At 40.4% G+C, this 21,692-nt stretch overlaps 1 protein-coding gene across 3 annotated transcripts in view; it reads right to left on the bottom strand.

The window, feature by feature from the left end:
* Positions 1 to 21,692, bottom strand: part of tll1 (tolloid-like 1) — a 60,427-nt gene that overhangs the window by 13,997 nt on the left and 24,738 nt on the right. For 2 of the 3 annotated variants that reach the window (XM_028592309.1, XM_028592315.1), the window contains 16 exons: positions 14,534 to 14,656; positions 14,261 to 14,341; positions 12,745 to 12,918; positions 12,527 to 12,644; positions 10,637 to 10,815; positions 10,054 to 10,159; positions 9,470 to 9,594; positions 7,760 to 7,875; positions 6,588 to 6,690; positions 6,192 to 6,308; positions 5,865 to 6,010; positions 5,245 to 5,440; positions 5,003 to 5,128; positions 3,757 to 3,917; positions 3,433 to 3,613; positions 2,559 to 2,681 (listed from right to left, as the gene is read on the bottom strand). In XM_028592309.1, the coding sequence (XP_028448110.1) occupies positions 2,559 to 2,681; positions 3,433 to 3,613; positions 3,757 to 3,917; positions 5,003 to 5,128; positions 5,245 to 5,440; positions 5,865 to 6,010; positions 6,192 to 6,308; positions 6,588 to 6,690; positions 7,760 to 7,875; positions 9,470 to 9,594; positions 10,054 to 10,159; positions 10,637 to 10,815; positions 12,527 to 12,644; positions 12,745 to 12,918; positions 14,261 to 14,341; positions 14,534 to 14,656 (2,175 nt within the window). The remainder of the gene's footprint in view (positions 1 to 2,558; positions 2,682 to 3,432; positions 3,614 to 3,756; positions 3,918 to 5,002; positions 5,129 to 5,244; positions 5,441 to 5,864; positions 6,011 to 6,191; positions 6,309 to 6,587; positions 6,691 to 7,759; positions 7,876 to 9,469; positions 9,595 to 10,053; positions 10,160 to 10,636; positions 10,816 to 12,526; positions 12,645 to 12,744; positions 12,919 to 14,260; positions 14,342 to 14,533; positions 14,657 to 21,692) is intronic. The other variant, XM_028592327.1, reaches the window with a different exon arrangement.

Here is a 21,692-nt window from a genome sequence, read left to right as displayed (position 1 = left end):
TCATCTAACTCTCTGCAAGAATATGAATACAGTATTTCCCCGAAATGCCAAATTACTCTTTAACAATCGGTTTTCCCCCTGTGTTTTGCCTCAAGTGCCGTTAAGGTTTTTGAACTCTTACACCACACTGTCTGACAATGATATTCTGGATCAGTTATTGATTTAGATAGATTTTTTTATTATTGATCCCAAAAAAATGGGAAATAATGGTGTTGCAGCAGCAAAAATATCAGACATCCCTCTTCATTGAAGCTATATGATCTTTACAGTAAGTGAAATATTCAAACCTTAAGGCTTCATTGTGAATTGGCTGCACCATTTCCAGTTGTCTTGTCAAAGTTTTTATACACATTTCACCCAAAATCCAGCCTAACATATTTGGTATCTTTGGAGATTTACTTCTCCACAAGAACTTGAAATAAAGTTGTCTGTAAAAGTGAACAATGTTTGGCGGCACAGCATGAGTTTATAATGGCTGGCAGGCAGCTGCTGGTTAAGAGGTTAAAATGTTTGAATAGCTTTAGCCTTAAAAAACAAACTGAAAGAACACAGGGGTTTTCTCGCTTCTCGCTCATTTTCTCTCCCTCGTTCTTTAATTTGTGGCTTCTTCTTACCACATGGCTTCTCCTCAGTGTGGCTGGGTGATGACAAAGCCCTTTTTAGTGAAACTGAACAGGGTGGAGGTGGAAGGGGAAGGGAAGACTCGCTCTGTGTGGGGCTGCCATGTTGACAACAGTGATGGTGTCAGAGACAGAAACAGAGAGGTGGGGATTTACAGATGACCGCTCAGGAAGACAGAGCATGTAGAAGGGAGAGTGTGGGAGACAGAGTGTGTTTGTGTCTGTGAGTGAGAGTCAGATTCCTATAAAGAGATGTGAGATTAGACACAGACGCCGAGTCTCACCTCAACTCAAGCTTGTGAATCAAACTAGATCTGCTTTTAATGAAACCACTAAATCCTCTTCTCCCTGTGTGTGTGTGTGTGTGTGTGTGTGTGTGTGTGTGTGTGTGTGTGTGTGTGTGTGTGTGTGTGTGTGTGTCTGATGTGGTATTACGGTGCTATTGTGGGCTCAGTCTCACCCTATCAGAGGCTAAGAAGCTTTTCGGTTGATGCTACACAGTATTCATTGTAGCTTTCTTCAGGTCAAGCCCACATGCGCACACACACACGCACACACACACACACGTGCACACTCACATGGATTAGTAGTGTGTGGGAGGCCGAATGGACCTCCCTAAAGCTGATGGATCTTTGCCAACAAAAAGCTTCTGACAATAGAAGAGCCACTCACACAGCAACTTTTGACACACACACACACACACACACACACACACACACACACACACACACACAATCTATCTGAGGAAGTAATTTCTCTAACTAATTTCTCTCACTGAGCACTTTAACTTCCAGGTGTTCTGCAGGTAGTTTAATTTTTACGAGCACATCCAAGTGACAGCTTACTTCCTCTTATGGTGGAGGAAGCGGCCGAAATGTTACATTGAAGTTGCCTTTTGGACATGTTCCGCCATTTCCCATTTAGTTAGCGCAACTGTTAAAGTAAGAAAAGAGAAATTTGGATCTTTTCTTCAGAACAACTTCCTAAAATTGTTATTATCTGTTATGTTAACATGCAACAAATTCATCCCTTCAACAGCGAGTAGGGGATATTTGTTGTGTTTTTACTGGGGAATCATAGCTGTGTCCCAATTCCATTACTACGTATTGGCTCTGAGTGGGTTCATGCTTAAAAAGAGAATTAAGCAATAATATGCATACTTACTATGTTTATTTGATTTTTTTAATGTGGTAATAATGACACTTTTGTCCTATGACGCAATGCACAACAGAAAGGAAGAACCTTCTCACAGCTCCAACAAATTAAAATTTAATTTAACTAAATTTAATTTAATTTCAAATTTAAATAAACAGTGGAAAGTTGGGACATTTTTGGAACAGATTATTAGACAATAAAAAAGTAATAATATTTCAATTTGGGAGATTTCCAAATTTAAAACTGGCTGCAGCAGGTTGCAGTTTGGTTGGCGTCCATTAGTGCATTAATTATTTCCTTTTACTACAAAATAGTACAGCACATTAATAGTGTGCCTACTGCAAATGACATTTTCAAATAAAAAATAAAAAATATCACAATATGGCAAATGTCTGCAAAGTCATAAAATAAAAATAAAATAATGAAACAAAGCAACGAACTGTGTCCCACTGTATATGTGAGATCATTACAGTGTAAAACAAAATTTCAATAACAATTTATTTTAGTTTTTAATTGCAGCTTGTATGCGATCATTCATTTAGATTGCAGAAATTTGTATAACGATATTCTGCTGAAAGTTGCTAAATGTTAATATTGTATTGTATTGTACAAATACAATCAGTATTATTAAAATGCTGCATGGAATTGGGACAAAGCACATGTTTCCCTCGGGAGGAGAATGGATTAAATAATGATCCACGTCATTAAAACAGGATCCATCCATTCCCTCGTCACACGGTAGACCAGAGCCAATCAGAGATTCCGATTGTGAGGTCATGTTACCTCTGACCTTTGATGAGGTTGCCAGCTTGTTGTTGAAATGGCCACGATTGGGAGAGCGCCCGCGCTTTATGTCCTGGCATGACTCAAACACAATCAAACGCTCCTGACACAGAGCCAGCCTGTCTGAGGGAGAGAGGGCAGAGTGCAGGGTGGGTGGGTGTGCAGGAGGCCTGAGAGCCAGTTGAGGCTCAGGAGACACAGCATGACAGACAGATACAGCAACGGTAAGACAGAGGGGTGTGCACACATAACATACAGTATGGATATTTCCACAAATACTAAAAAACATGCAAGCAGAAATACACACAAATTAACACACAATGGAGGTGGGCAGCGCAGGAATCAGGAATGTAAAAAGTACACATCTATATACAATATGTTCAGTGCCAACACCCCATGCAAATGCAGGTATGAGTGTGACGTTCATGTAGCACAGTGAAAAGTAAAGGTATGGAGGTAGTGTGTGTGTGTGTGGGCGGGGGGAGGACAGGTAATGACCCTGGTTTTGCGCTCCATCTTGCACCAGCAGTTGACAGATGGCAATTTCCATTCAAAAACATTTTGGGGGGAGTTACAGGTTCATCCGATATCAATGTTGTTATAAGGATGGAAATAGTCTGCAGGTGAAAAACCAGGTGAGCTTTTACACTTTATATCATTACAATGAATTCCAGTTGCGAGCCAGTTTCAGGCTGAAATTAAAGTATCAAAATATCAACACTAGAAGCTTCTCATAATGCTGCTGCAGCATAATTAACTTCTCCATTGTCCATCCGTATGTTCCAAACAGAATACACTGCTCTGCCCACCCACTGAAAACACACACACACACACACACACACACACACACACAGAGGTGTAACACGTGTCTTACCTGAGAAGAAGTGAGCCTTGAAGCCTTTCTTGGAGACGGTGTTGTCAGACTTGAATTCAATTCTCATGTTGTTATATTGAGAGGTGATGACCTCAGGGACCTCAGTGCCACAGTATTTACCATGCAGCTTTGAGTCGGACGAAAGGCCGCTGCGCACCTCCACGTAATCATATTTACACACCTAAACACACAAATAATAAGGTTCTTGTAACACTCATCCACAAGGCGGCTACTATGCTTAGCAGCTCCGTAGAATTGACACACACACACACACACACACACACACACACACACACACACACACACACACACACACACACTAACCTCATTACCCTCCAGCTCGAAGGCCTCAAACTGCATGGAGATGCGGTACTGATTGGGAGCGACCACCTGCCACACACAGTTCTTGTTGGGCGGATACTCTTTAGGCCAACCAGGAGTGCTGATGGTCCCGTTTAACTTAGAGAGGAGACCGCCACATGCCGCTGGAAACACACAAACAATTCACAACACACACACACACATACACGTCATACACCTAGGAAATTATATATATATATATATATATGTTTACTTTACATGTTTTACGAGCCACAAGGAAGAATAAAAGGTAAAGGTACTTGTCACATACACATAGCGAAATGTATTTTCTGCATTTAACCCATCCCTCAAGGGAGCAGTGGGCAGCCATTTACAGCGCCCGGGATCTCCAGATTTGAGCCAGTGCCTTGATCAAGGGCACTGACTGGAGAACCTAGTACATGTTTTTTGATGGTGGGGGAAACCGGAAAGGCCCAGAACAACCTGGATTTAAACCCAGAACCTTCTTGCTGTGAGGCCACAGTGCTAACCATTGGGACACCAGAATTACCCCAAGGAAATTCGTTACTATGGATGTTTGTTCATTTTTAAGGGGAAGTAGGTAACATGAGCTAATGCAGGTCACTCACAAGACACCATAATACCTGTACTGATCCCTACAGCATTCTCCTCACACTACAACTCAATTTCTCTCAATACCCCATTATTTCTCCTGACCATATTTATTATTGTTGTACTTGGCAGAGCTGAGCATTTCTCCAACTATTTCTTCTTTTTGACGTGGGCATGGTGAAATGAGACCAAACGTCACTGTAATTGTATATACAAACGACAGATGTATTTATATATATTACTTTTTTTTTTCTTCTTTTTTTTCATCCACTTTCTACATGATTTTCCCACACATTAATTCACTGGGGATGCCAAAGTAACTACTGCTCTTCAAAGAAATACAGCAAAACCACAATTTGGATATTTTACCAGCATAGCTTTTTCTCTCTCTGCCTCAAAACTGGTTTTGTTCAGTTGTTTCAGTATGTGGGTCATTACGGGTAGTTAATCTATTTTGTGGAATTAAAGGACCTTCACTGCATTTGTGGCACTGGAGCAGCGAGGCATGTTTTTTCCTGTTGATGGAGGCTGCTCGGATGTTTTTTCACTGAAGAGTTAGACTCATATCCTACAGAAACACACAGCGGCATACAAAGGAATGCACATACAAACATGAATTCAGCACACACACAGTTACCTTCACAGCTCTTCTTGTCAGGAGCCAGTTCGTAGCCCGGGTCACAGGCACACTTGAAGCTGCCGAGAGTGTTTACACACCTCTGTTCACAACCACCATTGTCTGGCTTGGCACACTCATCCTCCTCTGAAAAACACACACGTCAGCGCACATTTATTTTCACACACATAAGGAAGGCTTTGGTTATAAAGCCATGTAAGGAAACATAATCAACTCACACACACACACACACACACACACACCTTTGAAAAAGTTAGCAGCAAATCCAGCCTTGTTAACCGTGCCATCTGAGACAAACTTCATCCACAGTGTGTGTGAGGTGGAGCGCACGTCCTCAGGTTTGTCGTAGCCACAGAATCGACCAATCAGAGGGCTAGTCTCAAGAGGGCCGTCTCGGACCTCCAGGTAGTCGTAAGCACAGCTGTCATGCCTCTCAATCTACAAAAAAAAAATGCATGCAGGTTCACACAGACACACCCAGAGGGAGAAACACGACACTGCTGTGAATATCAACATCCGTCCTGTCACCATCAAATATCTCAGCAGATCCTACTGTATTCAGGAAAATGGCATCTTTTTGTAGTTTTAACCAAAAGAAGTATCTGAGACTACAGCAATTTTTAAATGAGGTTGATCCTCACTCCTGTGTAACAGAGAATTTTAAACTTCGGTTGAGGAGGGATTGAGATTTAGCTCACTGACATTTTAACAGCACTAAATGAATCATCAACTGCTCTGTGTCTCTGTACACACACACACACACACACACACACACACACACTAACTTCCTAGCAGCTATACAAGCATGAAATTTGACCCAGACATTCCACGCACACACGCACACACACAGTGAGTGACTCACCTCAAAGGCCTGGAAGCTGAGCCCGACGTTGTATCCCTCGGACACAGTGATCCTCCACACACACTCTTTTGAGGGTCTGTAGTCATCAGGATAGTTGGGAGACTGAATCTGTCCTGAGTCCTTGGTGATTTCCCCTCCACAGATCGCTGCACAGGAGAGACAGACAGACAGATTAGCATTCACTGCACTGAGCAACAACACCTGAAATGTGTATGTACGTATGAATTTTGCAGTCACAGTCACTTATCAAATTTGAAACCAGCCCTTATATCATCATGCAGTTTACAATCTGTATTAAGACATATTTATTTGAATAGTTGTGTGTACCTTCATAAATGGCAGCAAAGCCTTTTCCCACCCAGTTGCTGCTGCTGCGGAACTCAATCCACATCCTGCTGTCAGTGGAGATCAAGACGTCAGGGACTTTATCTCCACAAAACCTGCCTGTTAAAAACACACACATAAAATCAAATTCTGTAAGAATCATAACTTGTGTTGTCCAATGATTGTTGATGAAATATAGCCTATGAAATGTGATGTGATAAACAATAATTTTGATATAGTGCTATTGTCACCCTGATCATGACGTCTTAATCTTCTGAGGGGATTTCAGTGTGTGATTTGAGCAGAATTAAAAAGCTAATGAAGGAACAATCAAATAAATAAAGCCAGTTTATTAAAGGGTTACCAGTGCCCCTCTGGCTGACTGTCCCTTGGTCTTACCGAGCAGTGGAGCTTTCCTCCAGTATCCATCCCGAACCTCAATGTAGTCGTACCAACACAGACTGCTTTTATACAGATCCATGGTGGTGAAGTTAAGAACAATCTGGAGGAGCAAAAGTAAATATTTATAATCCTATTCTATTCTTCTACTAGCATTGGAGAGCCGTTTGTGTGTCCTTGCATATTCCCGAGAACGTTCATCCGATCTACTTCACACTTGGTGTGTGTATTGCTGGGAACCCAAGAATGTGCAATGTCGAATTTGGTGCCATTTGGAAACGCGATCTGTTCAATATTAATAAACTCTGAATAAAAAAAGCAAAAAAGCTGTGTTGGCTGGGCTTCAGGGCTCCGCGGAGTCAAGCATGTCGTCAGTAGCGGGTTACAACTACTTTATAACCACGATAGTTATGTTAAAGCAAGAGACTAATACGCCTATTTGGAAATTAATACCTCCACTTTCACCGGTGTTTCTGAGTTCTGTTGATTCTGTTTGTATATAAGATATACGTATTTGACTAACACAGATGATGCTACTTAATGCTAATTAGTTTACTGGAGTGATAATAACATATATAAGGGCTGAGAATTCACACTGTAGAATGTTATAGTTAATCTCTAACTTTTATTTTAACAATATGTACAGTTGAAGTAATTTTATTTCATACATAAACATTTTTTTTAATAAAATGTCTAAATAAAGATTTATCTATATTCCCCTTCTCTTATAAACAAATATCTCTAAAACGAAATACATTAATTAAATAAATAATTAATAAGTTAACAATGGTATTATACCAATTAACTAAGGCAATAGTAAATAAAAGTAAAAGTTGACACCAAACACCCTGAGACCAACTAATAAAAGTTGGCCAAGGTAGCAGTAACAGTGCAATTACAATTCAAAGTTCCAGGTCAGATTGGTGCTCGTATATATATATATTTATAATACTGATGTTTGCACTTTGGAGACCACACGAGAGGAGGTGGAAAAATGGAAGAGGGTGATACCTGTAGTGTGAGGATATAATCAATATACAGTCATTCTGTCAGCAGTCTCTTATTGTTAGTGCATGCACATTCAGGGTGCTACTGTGTGTGTGTGTGTGTGTGTGTGTGTGTGTGTGTGTGTGTGTGTGTGTGTGTGTGTGTGTGTGTGTGTGTGTGTGTACCTTTTCTCCGGGTGTAACAGATATTCTCCAGACACAGTGTGTGTACGAAGGGTATCCGTTGGGGTAACCAGGAGACGAGAAGTTGCCCGTTGACTCTTGGAGTGTCTCTCCGCATGCTGCAACACACACACACACACACGCACGCACACACACACACACACACACACACACACACACACACACACACACACACACACACACACACACACACACACACACACACACACACACACACACACACACACACACACACACAGATGGAGTTAGATTTTTGTGGTGAGTCCTGCTGGTATGCGTAATCCCTTCAGCTGTGTACCGATACTTATGACTGGTACATTACTAAAGAACACACGGCTCTCATGTCTAATATTATTCTCAATATTTTACTGCCAATTTACCAAAATAAATATACAACAGACTATTTTGTCAAAACAACAACGTCATTCTACCGTATATCTGATCTGTCCATATGGAAACTGTTAGACGTGCAATTATGATTCAGAAAACATGAAAGGAATTAAAATGACCCTCCCAAACAAACTTGTGTTTAATGTTGTCGTGTTAGATTTGCATGTTGGAGGCTGCCGTATGCGTGTTTGTGTTCCTGTGTGTGAGGTCCGACCACAGTCATTAAGCCTCGTCACCATTTCGAAGAAATAATTAAAGAATTACAGTCATTTACGGTAAGTGAACCAGAACAGACTTTAAATGTATCACAATGAAGACAACAAAAGAAAACTGTTACAGCTGGTTGGGAATTCATGGAAAATGATCAGACAATATTGCTCTCTTCGTCCTTTATTCTGAGTTTAACGCCGTCGCTCCCTCTCAAAAGGAGGTTAGCCAAATGTGCCCCTCCTATCCCATCATGCATGCTGTTTTCCCCCACAATGCCCTGGGGCTCTGTTCATCTGTCAGTGAATATGGTATTACTCAAATATGACCTTTTAAGGTTGAAGTTGTATCTATTTCCAGCTGGGACACACAAACACAGTGCTCCAGTATCAAAATTGATTTAGCAGAATAACATATATACTGGAATATACGATATATAATATAATATGTGGCGTTATTAATATTAACAAATAAAAAAATGCCATACTTGCATATTGTCAGATAAATTGGATTACAACAGAACATAAATAGTCAGAAAAAGATTACAAATACCCACAAAAACACTATAAAACAGAAGCTTTAGTGAAACTAATAGACCAGAATGGTGACGAATATTATTTATTCATTTTGTCTCAGATACAGTCCATTGTGCGTAAATGAACTTAAACATTAACTTGTCCTGGGGATGCGAGCATGTGTGTGGGCCAAAAAAGGGATGGCAGCATTTGCAATCGTAAACCATTGCGTCATTACCGCACAGCTCAGCGTGAGAGCAGATCTAAATCACGTAAGAACCATGCAACAGGGACCAGAGGGACGCCCCGAACAGCATGGGTGTGCGCAAGAACTGATGGGAAGAGTGTGTGTGTGATGTGTGTGAGACCCCTAAAACAGAGAGGGAAGCGTGACATGGAAAAACAAATTACTCAACTTCACCTCTGGGCCTTTGGGAATGGAGGGGCGGGCATATTTTTACGCCAAAGATACAAGCAGATAAACAGAGCTCATCTTTTTGTTTGCTGGCTAGAACAACAGCACACACACACACACACACACACACGCTGTGGTCTTAGTAAATAGTAAATATATCAGTACCTGGACATCTATACAGCTTCCTTGCCTGTGCAATGTCTCCTTTACTGAGCCTGGTCCGCTGGCCGATAGCAGGCCGGACCCCGTTTTCATCTCTGGATGGAAGGATGGTGTCGAGGAACATCCCTCTTCAGGAAAAAAAAGAGAGATTTACCCCACATCATGCGCTGATTTCAAGGAAATCAAATAAAAGATTTAGCTGCTGGCTAATGTTAGCTTGCTTGTTCGCTAACCTTTCAGCTACCACCACAAATAGAATCTAGAAAATTGCAGCTATTTCATTAGAGTGACATGATTAAACGTTACTAAACGTAACATGAATAAAAGTTGAATGGATTAATTTGTCTGTGAACAGATACATTTTAATAGGCAATGGAGGTTAACAATAAAGCCATGGTTTTCCTAGCAGCAGAAAACAGCATAGTGTACCTTTATCAACATCAATATAGAGAAACTTTTTTTTTTTTTTAAACAAAATTACAGAGCAGATATAAACTTGAGAAAAATCTGTTTTGGCAGATCGTGTTTCTGATCTGTTTTGTAAATTCAACACAGGTCAAGAGAGATGAGAATGTCCCGCTGGTTACCGTGAGAAGGTGTTCCTGGCGTAGTGCATGATGCTATCAAAATCATATGGCTCCCCGAGAGAGTTGACCTCCCCTGGCTCCATCTTGAGGAAGTTATACTCCTGGCCTGGGAACCACACATACAAATAAACCAGGACAGAGTGTTACCATGAACGCAAAACAAGTATATTCTTTACACTGAACACACAAAGCATAACTTAAATGATTAAGTCTGCATGGATATGGGCTTTTATTAAAAGTCCATAGAGTAGTAGTGGAGAGCTCAGATATGTTTCTAAATAAAAACTTGAGGTCAGGTCGGATCCGCTGCTGTGTCATTTGGTTTAGCACCTGTTAGATTGCGTTGTGGTGCAGAGGAGTGTGTAGGAGGAAAAGAGAGTGGGGGTCGAGGTGACTTCACAGTCATTAAACGCCTCATTCACACTCACACAAGGCCGGACACGAGTGCGAATTTCAAATTCAACACACACACACACACACACACACACACGTTGTGCATAAATGTCCTCACTTGTCTTCAGCTGGAAACAACTCCAGCTGATTCTAACAGAGACCCAGGTGCATCGTGGGTACTGAGTCTCACCTGGTTGGATGTTATCGCGGATGATGGTCACGTGATCGTCGCGGTCAGGCCGCGTGTGCTCGTGCCAGAAGCCAATGACGTGGCCCAGTTCGTGCACCACAATGCCAAACTTGTCACAGTTCTTGCCTATGGAGATAGCCTGGGGCCCGTTGCCACGACGACCCACATAGGAACAACACCTAATAAGGATTAGTAGGAAGTTGATAGCAGGGAGATAGGCGGATGATATTTACTACACATTTGGCAGTGGAAAAAAAAAAAGCATCAACAGTGCTGTATGAACACACACACACACACACACACACACACACACACACACACACATTCAGGATTTCCTGCCCTGTACTACAGTTTCATAACCCAATGGGAATAAGCTGTGAGAATTAACATATCGCTGCTCACAGAACACACACACACACTCATTCTTTTTTTTCTGGTTAGCTGAGATGTCCGTGCCAGGCTAACAAATCTGATTAAAGTTGTCCAGCGAGCTGATTGCAGGGTAAGGATCAGGAGTCACTGGAGTAGATAAAGTCTTTTCTTCCGGCATTTGCAGCTATAGTATGGCTAGTAGCGCTTCCAACAGATGCCACAAATGTCCTATCGTACTATTATAAAACATGACTCATTTTTCTGCATTTCTCTTTGTCTCTGAGTGTCTCTGTCAAACATCCAAGTTGCAGGGTATTTATGCATCAGATTAAAGTGTCTAATCTCTGATGCAGCCAGCGAATCACTGGCATCATCAGTTAACACACAGATCCTTCACTCATCTCAATGGCATTTACATTTAAAAATCTAAATTATTTTAAAATTAAATACTTGTGTAACTATAATTTAATTAAAACAGAGAAGTACGCACACTCAAAGAAAGTGCTGGACCAAATAGGAAATATTAAGGAAAACATCTGCAGTTTCTTTTTTCTGACAAAACATTATGAGTCATTGAAACAGTGCATAATGTTGATCGTTCAAGATATTCATCGGGCATCAAATATTATTTAGAGAGCAAAGAAACAGCGCAGACTATTATTTGCCTTACTATTAGTGTTCAGTCCAATAAAGTCCTATTCAATTTTAGCTCTGGGTATTGTACTAGTGGCAATACAATACAATATTTGAGTTTCCATATTGATACCAAAATACCAAAACAGCACAGAGGTTTGACACCAGTGATGTTACTTATAGTCAAGATATCAAGGTTTCCAACGATATCAAATTAGTCTGAATGCTGTTAAATGCAAAAAGACATTTGCTTATACAGTAATGATGCAACCAGAACATATGACATGGCACGTTATGTCTTCAAATTGGTTCTTTTGTAAAACTAACAGTCAAGGACTCAAAGGTTTTTAATTCACAGTAATAGAAAAAGCAGCACATCCTCTTATTTAATAAGCTGGAACCAGCAGATGTTTGCTTTTGCTTTATAAATTACTTTAATTAGTCAATTAAATGCTGTTGGTTAATTTTCTGCTGATCAACTCATCAACATATCATGTCAATATTCTACATGTCTTACTCTTTCAACCATCTGCACAACAACATCTTGGAGAGACGAACCCCAATGTCCTGATTTCAGCTTTACAAGTGAAGTGCCACCACTGTACAAACACACTATGACCCCCCCGTGCTGCCACTCGACAGAACAATGCACTTCTGCAGAGTATGAACAAAAAAACTGCACAAACATACAAAAAACTTCGAGTGAGCAAGCGTGATTGGTGGGATGGGGAAACAGCAGCAGGACAGGAAGGAAAGTTGAGCCATTGTTGAGTGACCGTATCATCTCTCGCTGTGACAAGGTCACTACTGAACTCTAGCTACACACACACACACACACACACACACACACACTCACACTTACACAAAGAGATCCACCAAACTCACCCGCAGGGTCTGTAGGTGAACACAATGTAGCTTTCCTCATCTGTCTTCTCAATGAAAGTTACGCACGTCTGTTTTTCCCAGTGACGCATGGCCTGCTTAAACATGGCCCTCTGACTACCTGAAACACACGCATTTCACATCCTACTTTTACACAATCACACGTTGCTGTGTATTTTACTGTTGAGCCGTACGGGCAGCAGTCCAGTAGAGTTGCTTACCAGTGAAGTTTCCTCCTATGACGTAGGGAATGACTCCTCCAGGCCATATCCTCTCAGCTCGGGATGTGGCTGCTCGAGGAATACGGCTCTTCACGACGTTCCCAGTCTTCCCACCTTTCCCAGTTTGGCACTTGGGATTGGCAGCTCCCTTGCTTGAGTTCTTGGGGGGATAGTCTAACCGAGCGAGGAGAGAGAAACAACAGTCAAATCTAAGTTGTTCAAACAGAATAAATTACTAGTCTATTATTACGAATCTCAGTAAATCATAAATGTGCTCCGAGATTATTGGATCACTTATTATACATGACCTTTCAGAGTTTATTCTCAGATCAGAGGGTAATAAAACTCAAGACAGATATAGCACTAGCTGTGCAATATCCTCTTCTTAATTTTAAGAAGTTCATAATGTTTACAGAATGAGTTGAGCTGGCTAAAAAAAGGTACCTCAAACATTCTGTAGTTCTGGATTTGACTGTGCTTCAGTAGAGTACAACTTAACCTACTTGCAAAGAGCATAAAGAAGGAAAGCAGTCTTGAACTGTCAAAGGTCTAGCAACACTTTGAGTATTGAACACAGCTTCATTATGAAACTTTATCAGGGTCTGATTGTGTTCAGAGGTGCCTGACTTTCTCATTACACAAAAATCCCAGTGAATATGGACATTCTCCATTGAATGAAGCCTACACGGATCAGTGGTTTGTACGATTTAAGCTGCATTTACTTTATAGTGGAAAAACCAGCACGCCACTTTGCTTTGTGCAGGATTCTTCAGGGGGAAGGTTGAGTCTGGGAGGGTTTAACTCTGGAAAAAATGATGATTATATGATGATGTTATTATGAGCCAAAATGACTTCTTGCAAAGACCTACTGGCTATAATGGGAATATTGTTACAATAGCTGTAGTTAGATCACTAAAGTGGCTCAAACAGCTTTTGCAATAAACTTGTTAGCTAAATTTAAAGGCTGATATTTCATCCAGAAAATGTTGTTGTTTTTTAAGTTTGGTCTCCAATTATTATTGTTTTATTGTACTTGGTACATTCAAAAATATGTATCTGTCCTCTATATTTAATTGCAGCTGAAATGCAGAAGAATAAGAAGAAACAACTTTCTGTGCGATACTGATCCAAGCAAAGCACTTCACTCATTTCGCTGACTTGAAAATCAACATGCACTTTAAACTTGCTTGAGATTGTCATCTATCACAGTGAACACTTCATCAGCCTTTTTTGTAAACTTTTGCATCGTTACAGTAGGCAAGCGGCAACCAAAACGTCTTCTTGGTAGTGCACTCAAAGTCACTCAGACAATTGGGTTTTAGAAGTCTAATCAAAGCTTCAAATCTCTGCAGAAACGTTGGTTTACATACTGTGAGGAAATAAACGAAGATTTAGGATGCCATTATGGTATGTCTGCAGTAAGCTAAAGGACACATAATTTGTAAAACACAAAATTTGGCTAAAACACAAAAAATCACCATCATTACAGTGACTAATAAAGTTAAAGGGTTCTTACCGAAGCCAAACCTGCGTATTCTCTCCAGCAGTAGATATAAAGATCCTCTCTTCTTAGAAATGTCATGTTCCTCCAGGCCACCTGACACACGCAAGAGCCAAGAATCAAAACCCGAACAATGCACAATAAATGCTGATATCCTCAGGTGGCCCCTGTCTAACTCCTTCCTATTGAAGCTGCTTTAGTCTGCAGCTGTAGGTTAATGAGAGAATTTCAGCGGAAACATGAGAGAGAGAGAGCATTATATAATGATTACTCAGTGAGTCCACTTACCAGATGTGTGTCCCTGCCGGGAGTGTGTGTGCATGTGTGTGTGCTGTGTGAGGTCTATCGTCCGGTCTATCTGGAACATTCGCAGGTCCTCCTCATCTAAAGCAATGTCGCCCCAGAATGCAGCTGGAATTTAAGAGAAAAACATGTTATAATCCCAATCATCAGCAGAATCACAAACATCATTATCCCTGGAAAGTAGGGCTGAGCGATTAATCGTTTTCAAATCAGACAATCGCGATTTGAAAATAATGCGATCAGCTAATCGGGAAGACCAGGATTAATCAAATGTGAAATATTAAGTTTGGTGTAACATTTCATTTAACATTTTGATTCCACTTTTCATTATTATATTTACTGTTTTTTCATAAGATAAATGCTGGAATCAAACAGATTGTTTACAGAAATGTCCTTTTTTTCAGTCGATCTTTCATTTAATTTGTATCACTTTATTTAACATGATCGCAGAAGGTGCAATACGTAGGTAAAAATAAATAAATAAATAAATCAAATTGTAATCGCAATATCTGGCAGGAAAATCGCAATTAGATTTTTTTCCCCAAAATCGTTCAGCCCCACTGGAAAGGACAATTTTGTTATTGTTAGAAGCTAAATTTAATATTTGTCTTCTTAAAAAGTGTTTACGCTGGTTTACGGTTAGTGAGTTAGATGCCCATGTAGGTGTGTGGTGTTTGTCCAGAGTGAGCCATCCCCAGTCAAGTTCAACACTTGTGTTTTCATCTCTACATAATGTTTGCAGGTCTTGTGCTGCAACATACATAAGAGAGACCTGCCACTGAAAGTGTTTTGTTTTATTCTTTGTGTGTGGTTTGATCATTTTTTATAAAATACTTAGAAAAAATGACCGAGGAATTAGAGGTTGACAAAGAGTAAGTGACTAATCTAATAAATCTGAGTGTGTAAGGTCAAAGAGCAGCACTTGCTCCTCCCTCATTACCATGGCTAAGGTGCACTCGAGCACGGCCTTTAAGCCACACGTGGTCCAGTTGAGCTACTCAGTGGCCAACAAATCAGACTGCGATGGTACTATAGCAGCTTCCAGGTATGAATAGGAGTGCAACTGTTTAAAAACATGGTTTCAGTCAGAAATGGAGACAATAAAAAAAAACTCTGCAAGGGCTTAAAAATAATGTTTAGTCTTTGCAAACAAGTAGTGTACACTGACCCCTCTTCTTTAAAATGTGGAATTGAAATCACTTGAGCAGAAAAAAAATTTAGTTCTTAAGGGTCTTTTTCAGAATGATGTCCTGTTTTTTACAAGGCTGTTTAGGCTTTTTTGCACTTTAAGTTTAGTTCGAGTCCAAACTATTTGACCGATCAGACCTGCAGTGCAGAGCTCTAAGAGCCTTTGATTAAGGTAAATACAATGATCACCTCTACACCAGGCAGGGGCTTACTGTAGCTTACACACAAGTACAATCCCAGTACAACTCACGTAGCAGAAAGTAGCTCAGGTGTTTTCTTTATCTGTAGAGGTGAAGTCCTCACAATGAATTGAATCATCTGGTTATTGATTCTCTGATTTACGGCAACACTGTCATCACGGTACAGAGTCACCATAGTTTCACTCACACCTATAAACTTGTGTTTGACATGTTCAGTATATAAAAAATAAACTGTTTGGTATCAGCTGCCCAGAGAGCTTAATGCAGTTTCGTCTCCCTCCCTTTCTATTCTATCACACACACACACACACACACGAACAGTCACCAGGTCCTAGTCTATATCTACGACGTTCCACTTCCGGGATTGCTACGTTGCCACCGGAAATTTCGCCGGATGTCACTCTTTTCGGCCGGATGCCCGTCACCTTCCGCTTTCTTTGTGTTGGAATTTTAAACTCCGGTCGATTAATAAGGACTATGGTCCTCTGCAGGGTAAATCCAGACAGCTAGCTAAACTATCTGTCCAATCTGAGTTTTCTGTTGCACAACTAAAACAACTTGTTCCACCAAAACGAGTTCCTTCCCAAAGCTATTTTGCAGTGGCACAATGGCTCTGTCCGGCGCCCATGTCGATTGTGATTGGTTTACAGAAATGCCAATAAACCAGAGCACGTTTTTCTCCCATTCCGGAATGCTGTGTGGACTAGCCAGACCCTCCTCCGCAGTGCTGTGGAGGAAGGTCTGGCAAATGGGGACTACCAGGTCCCAGTGGTCTTACAGTGGTCTGGTATCAGGCCATGTGTGACACTCCAACAACTGTCCCCTCCACTACTCTCTCCCTCCCTGCCTATTTGGACCACTCCAGTCTCTCCTCCCCATCTCAGCTCAGCACTGTGTCATGTTTTCGTAGTCATGAATCATAAATAAATATTAACTAATTCATTAGTTCATTAAAATAAATTGTGAAAGTGTACAAGGGCTTAGTACATATACACATCTAGTCATAAAACGCGTGGAGGCCTTCTATTTGCTCAGACTTTTTGCAGCCTTCGTTGCCAGGTAACTGCGCAGAGTGGCGTTTCAGAAATTGTAGTTCAAAAAACGTCGTATACGCTTTAACAATAACACAGGGACTGAGACAACAAACTACATATCCCGGAATATATATATATATATATATATATATATATATATATATATATATATATATATACATCCCCTCAGAAATACCACATTAAGACACCAAGACCTTGAATAACACCATAGAAAAAAATAATAACATCATCACACAGGAATACTATGGCTCTCTTTGAATCCACAAGAGTATTATCTTTCCTGTCATATCCAATGTATGCTACTCCAAGACCCCAGTATGTATTATATAATGACATAAAGCTGAAGCTTGAACCTTTTTGGTTAAAATGTTCGTTCAGATAAAGGCAAAATGCCAACAAAAAAAGTGTGCATAATGCAATGTTTCAGATTTTGAGTGTTAAATGACTTTATTCCATAGGTTTATGGTAGTGTGTGTGTGTGTGTTAGAGTCCGGATCGGGCCAAATTTTTCTTTCCTAGCCCGGCCCGCATCCGACAGAGCCGTGACCGAACCTGGCTCGAGCCCGACAGGCATTAAGAAATTTGTGTCCGAGCCCGACACAGTTAAAATCAAATTTTTTTCTCATACTAATGACACATGTAGGCTACGTTTTTGTGTGGAAAACTCGCTTTTATTAAGCAACTGTAGAAAGGCATTTGGAAATATCAACAGATGAGCACATCAGCGCATACAGGGCAACAAGCACACGTTAATAAGCTGTTAAAATGTCCAATGTGTTAACCTTTCCTGATTGATTCATTTCCGACCTTGGTCAGAAAACCAGGGGAGACTAGTTACACACACACACACACACACACACACACACACACACACACACACACACACACACACACACACGCACGCACTGAGCTCTCTTAAAGGAGTCGCAGCACCATTTTACAACAAATGCCTTATCGCACTGATGTGACCGTGCCTGACACGAACCCGAACATCATTTCTAAAAATCTGTCCGAACCCGGCCCGGCCCGTCGGGACCCATCGGGACCCGTTGGGCTCGGGTCGGGTATCCATGCCTTAGTGTGTGTTTGTATATATACCGGCCACAGCAACCACTTTTTTCACAATTTTAAAACCACTCCTGTTCCCACAGCATGCCTCATCTGCCTGCATCTCATCTTACTCAAAAACCTTCCCTCCCGATTGCTTATGCTTCAATTCCCATCCTCTCTTTGTGGCTCATTACAACCAGTTTCTTTCTTCTCTCCCTCTCCTTCCATATCTACAGCACATCTCCCAGCCTGCAACAATGAACAACTGGACGATAACCATCGCTAAATGATTAGTTGAGCGGAGTTACTGCCCTCCACAGGGACTCAAGACACTGATACATTAACAATGGCATGGGAGAAGCTTGTCACTTAGTTAATCAGGATTGCCACTAAAGGAAATGGGGGGTCAGAGTGCCATTGTGCTCAACTCAAGCTATTGTTGAAGTGAGGAGCAAACCACAATGACCACATATGGTTTACAAATCACGAGATCAGATACAGATTGGGAGTGTGTGCTGTTGAATGGTGCTGTATGATATGTTGGTTAGATGAATATGAGGATAACGTCTGATCTAAAGGGTAGAGCTGTTGTAAAGTATGTTTTATTATCTTCTGTATTTTATGCATTTATTACTTTTATTCCAATCCCTCAAAATATTCAGTTTACTATAATATAAGACAAGTAAAAGCATTCAATCCTCATATTTGAGAAGCTGGAACCTTGAAATGTTTGGCATTTTTTGCTTGACAAATGAATTAAAGCTGGGAGAGGCAGTTTATTTTTGGCGTTGTTGGGCAAAAATTCCATAATAATCTTTCAGCATATTGTAATTCAAGTGGTCTGAGAAAAAACTAGACTACTGCACCTCCTCCTTGGTTCTGTAATCAGGCTTTAGTAAATCTATCCGTGAGGAAGACTTGGCCAATCACAGGTCACTCCATATTTAATCAATTATACTGTATCTTAATTGTCCCGTTTATCTGAATCAGATTGCACACAAGTGTTAGTACGGGTTAATGCTGCTGACATACTTGGAGGTGTTTGTTCATTTTATAAAGAAGTATACCATCACACAGCTGGTACAGTTGCAGGTGAAAAAATGGTTTGATTAGAACAAACTAGTTATCATTTGGGGATGTTGTGGTTAGGGTTGCAAAATTCGGGGAATTTTCAAAATTTGAAACTTTCCATGGGAATTAATGTGAATATATGAGAATTAACGGGAATAAACGGGAATTAATGGGAATAAACTGGATATTTTGAATATTGCTTGTTATAATACTGTTAGTCTATAACAACATCTTGCAGCATAATCTTAAAACAACCTGATTTATTGCAACTTCAGTTGTATGTCCTCCCTATATTCGTTAATGACATGCACGCATGCAGTAATCAGCATAGGCTACTACATACTTTCCAACATTTAGTTTTTAAAATACAGAGTTTTTTTTCTTTTTTTGGGGGGGAAGGAATACATAACCCATTGCTATTAACCTACAGTATGTGTGTTAATAGCCCACTTGTTCTTGATAGGCTGGAAACAATAGACAGCGCTGATGGTTAGCTTAGCACGCATATAACCATAACCATGGTAAATCAAAGGCAGCATACTAGCTACCTTCATATGTTAAAAGGTCAATGGTTTGGGCTACTACTTAGCCTACTGCAGGGCTATTGAGGCCCCACCCACTGCACAAATAATTTCTAGAATCCAACATTCTACAGCCGACTGAAGCTAAAATGTTTATATTTATGTTTGTATAAGATGGAGTTTGTATGAATTACCCAACATTTCCAGTTAATTCTCGTAAATTCCCATAATTTCCCATTAATTCCCATAATTTCCATTAATTCCCATGAAAGTTTCCAAATTGGAATGTTTCCAAAAATTCCCAAGCTTAACTTTCCATGGAAAGTTTCCGGAAATGTACCGAAAAATTTCCGCCCCTTTGCAACCCTAGTTGTGGTAGGCAACAATCACAACCAATCTCATCTAGTCATTTATTGCTTGACTTGTAATGTCGCTACATCTGGAAAACAGTTATTTATAGCATAATGAAATGTGCAGATATAACAAACTTTGTAGTACAATAAAATGTCTCTCCCTTGTATACTTTTTTTTTAACTTAAAAGCTTGCATTTAGTGAGTCACTGGTCGAAAAAAAAAAGCAGTCAAATTCGACACCTATAAAAGACGTTTATTTGACTCTGAAGTGCTTGCTGTTATTGTGACTTTGCCATATAAAGCCACAAAATAACACAATTACACCACCACTGCTAAGATGTGGTCTGGACAGGAGGTGGTACAAATTGCACTGTGGGTGACCTAATTTCTATTGACACTCCCGTCTACTGCAAACTCTGCCAAAGTGGTGTCATAGCGAGCCACAAAAACCAAATCCAAATACCAAATCGGTGCAAAAGATCCACTTAACACCCAAAGAAACTCGCACTTCACCAGCGAAAGGTCACAATCTGTGTGATTTATCATATAAATATAGACTGTATCACATTGCACCTGCATTAGAAATGATATTCCCCCTGGCTTTTGTTTCTATTTGTAGGACACTGTGTTTGTGACATTACACTACTAGTAGTTTTGCATATTTCAGGACAACAAGAGAAACTACAAGGACTAAAAGTTTTCCAGGGAAAAGGAGCTGACACAAGCACAGATACAAAGTGAGGAGAGGAGGGAGAGTACAGTTATAGTAAGTTTGGTCCATTGATTGTTGGGGTCTTGTTAATCCATAGAGATACCATAAATAGCCCAAAGTCAAGCCAGTGGGTGAGGAAGGGACAGGACAGTGAGGCATGGAGATGCTGGAGGAAGGGTATTGATCCAAAAACCCCAGGACGTCCCAGGAGACCTACATCATGCTGACCAGGGCCTTACTGTTCGCCCTTCAGCAGGGGCACTGCAGCAAACACACACACACACACACACACACACACACACACACACACCACACACACACACGCACACACACCACACACACACACACACACACAGAGGAATAATGCACCAAACACAAACTGAGAGGCTGACTTCCCTCACATGAATCCAGCTTTGTGTGTTTTACTTTGTAAGAGCTGAAATATGAACATTTTTATCCTCATGCAACACTGTCCACTGAAACATAATTTGCACCTGAACAATACAGTACAAGCATATATTTAGCTGTTACTTGTTGGGCCCATGGAGTACACATCAGCTTGGTCATGAACCTTTTCAGTGCTTAATGCAATCTGTTAGACAGTAACACTTTATACGCAAATCAAACAAACACATTTTGCATTTATAGATGCAATAAAAAACTAAGTAAAACACTAAAATAATAAAAACAAATAGTTTTTTTTAAAGGCTTTTGTTAAGGTTATTCTACCTTCATGTTTTAGGTTTTTATCATTTATTAAGGTGACATTTCTACAACAATGTATTTGTCTGCTGCTTGAATATTTATAGTTTCTATTTTGTGATCACCTCAAAGTCACTATGTGTTTAATCTTTGTCATTATAGCATCTTTTCAATATTTCCTTTGACATTTTACAGATACTATGGTACAATACAGTGAAGAAGTATGCACTGCTGAGTTATGCACCCATGCTGAACTCACTGGGGTGTATCTAACACAAACACACACACACA

This window comes from Perca flavescens, chromosome 2, assembly GCF_004354835.1.
Source record: "Perca flavescens isolate YP-PL-M2 chromosome 2, PFLA_1.0, whole genome shotgun sequence".
Taxonomy (NCBI): domain Eukaryota; kingdom Metazoa; phylum Chordata; class Actinopteri; order Perciformes; family Percidae; genus Perca; species Perca flavescens.
The sequence above is the reverse complement of the archived record's forward strand: the minus strand, read 5'-3'. Positions and strand labels throughout refer to the sequence as shown.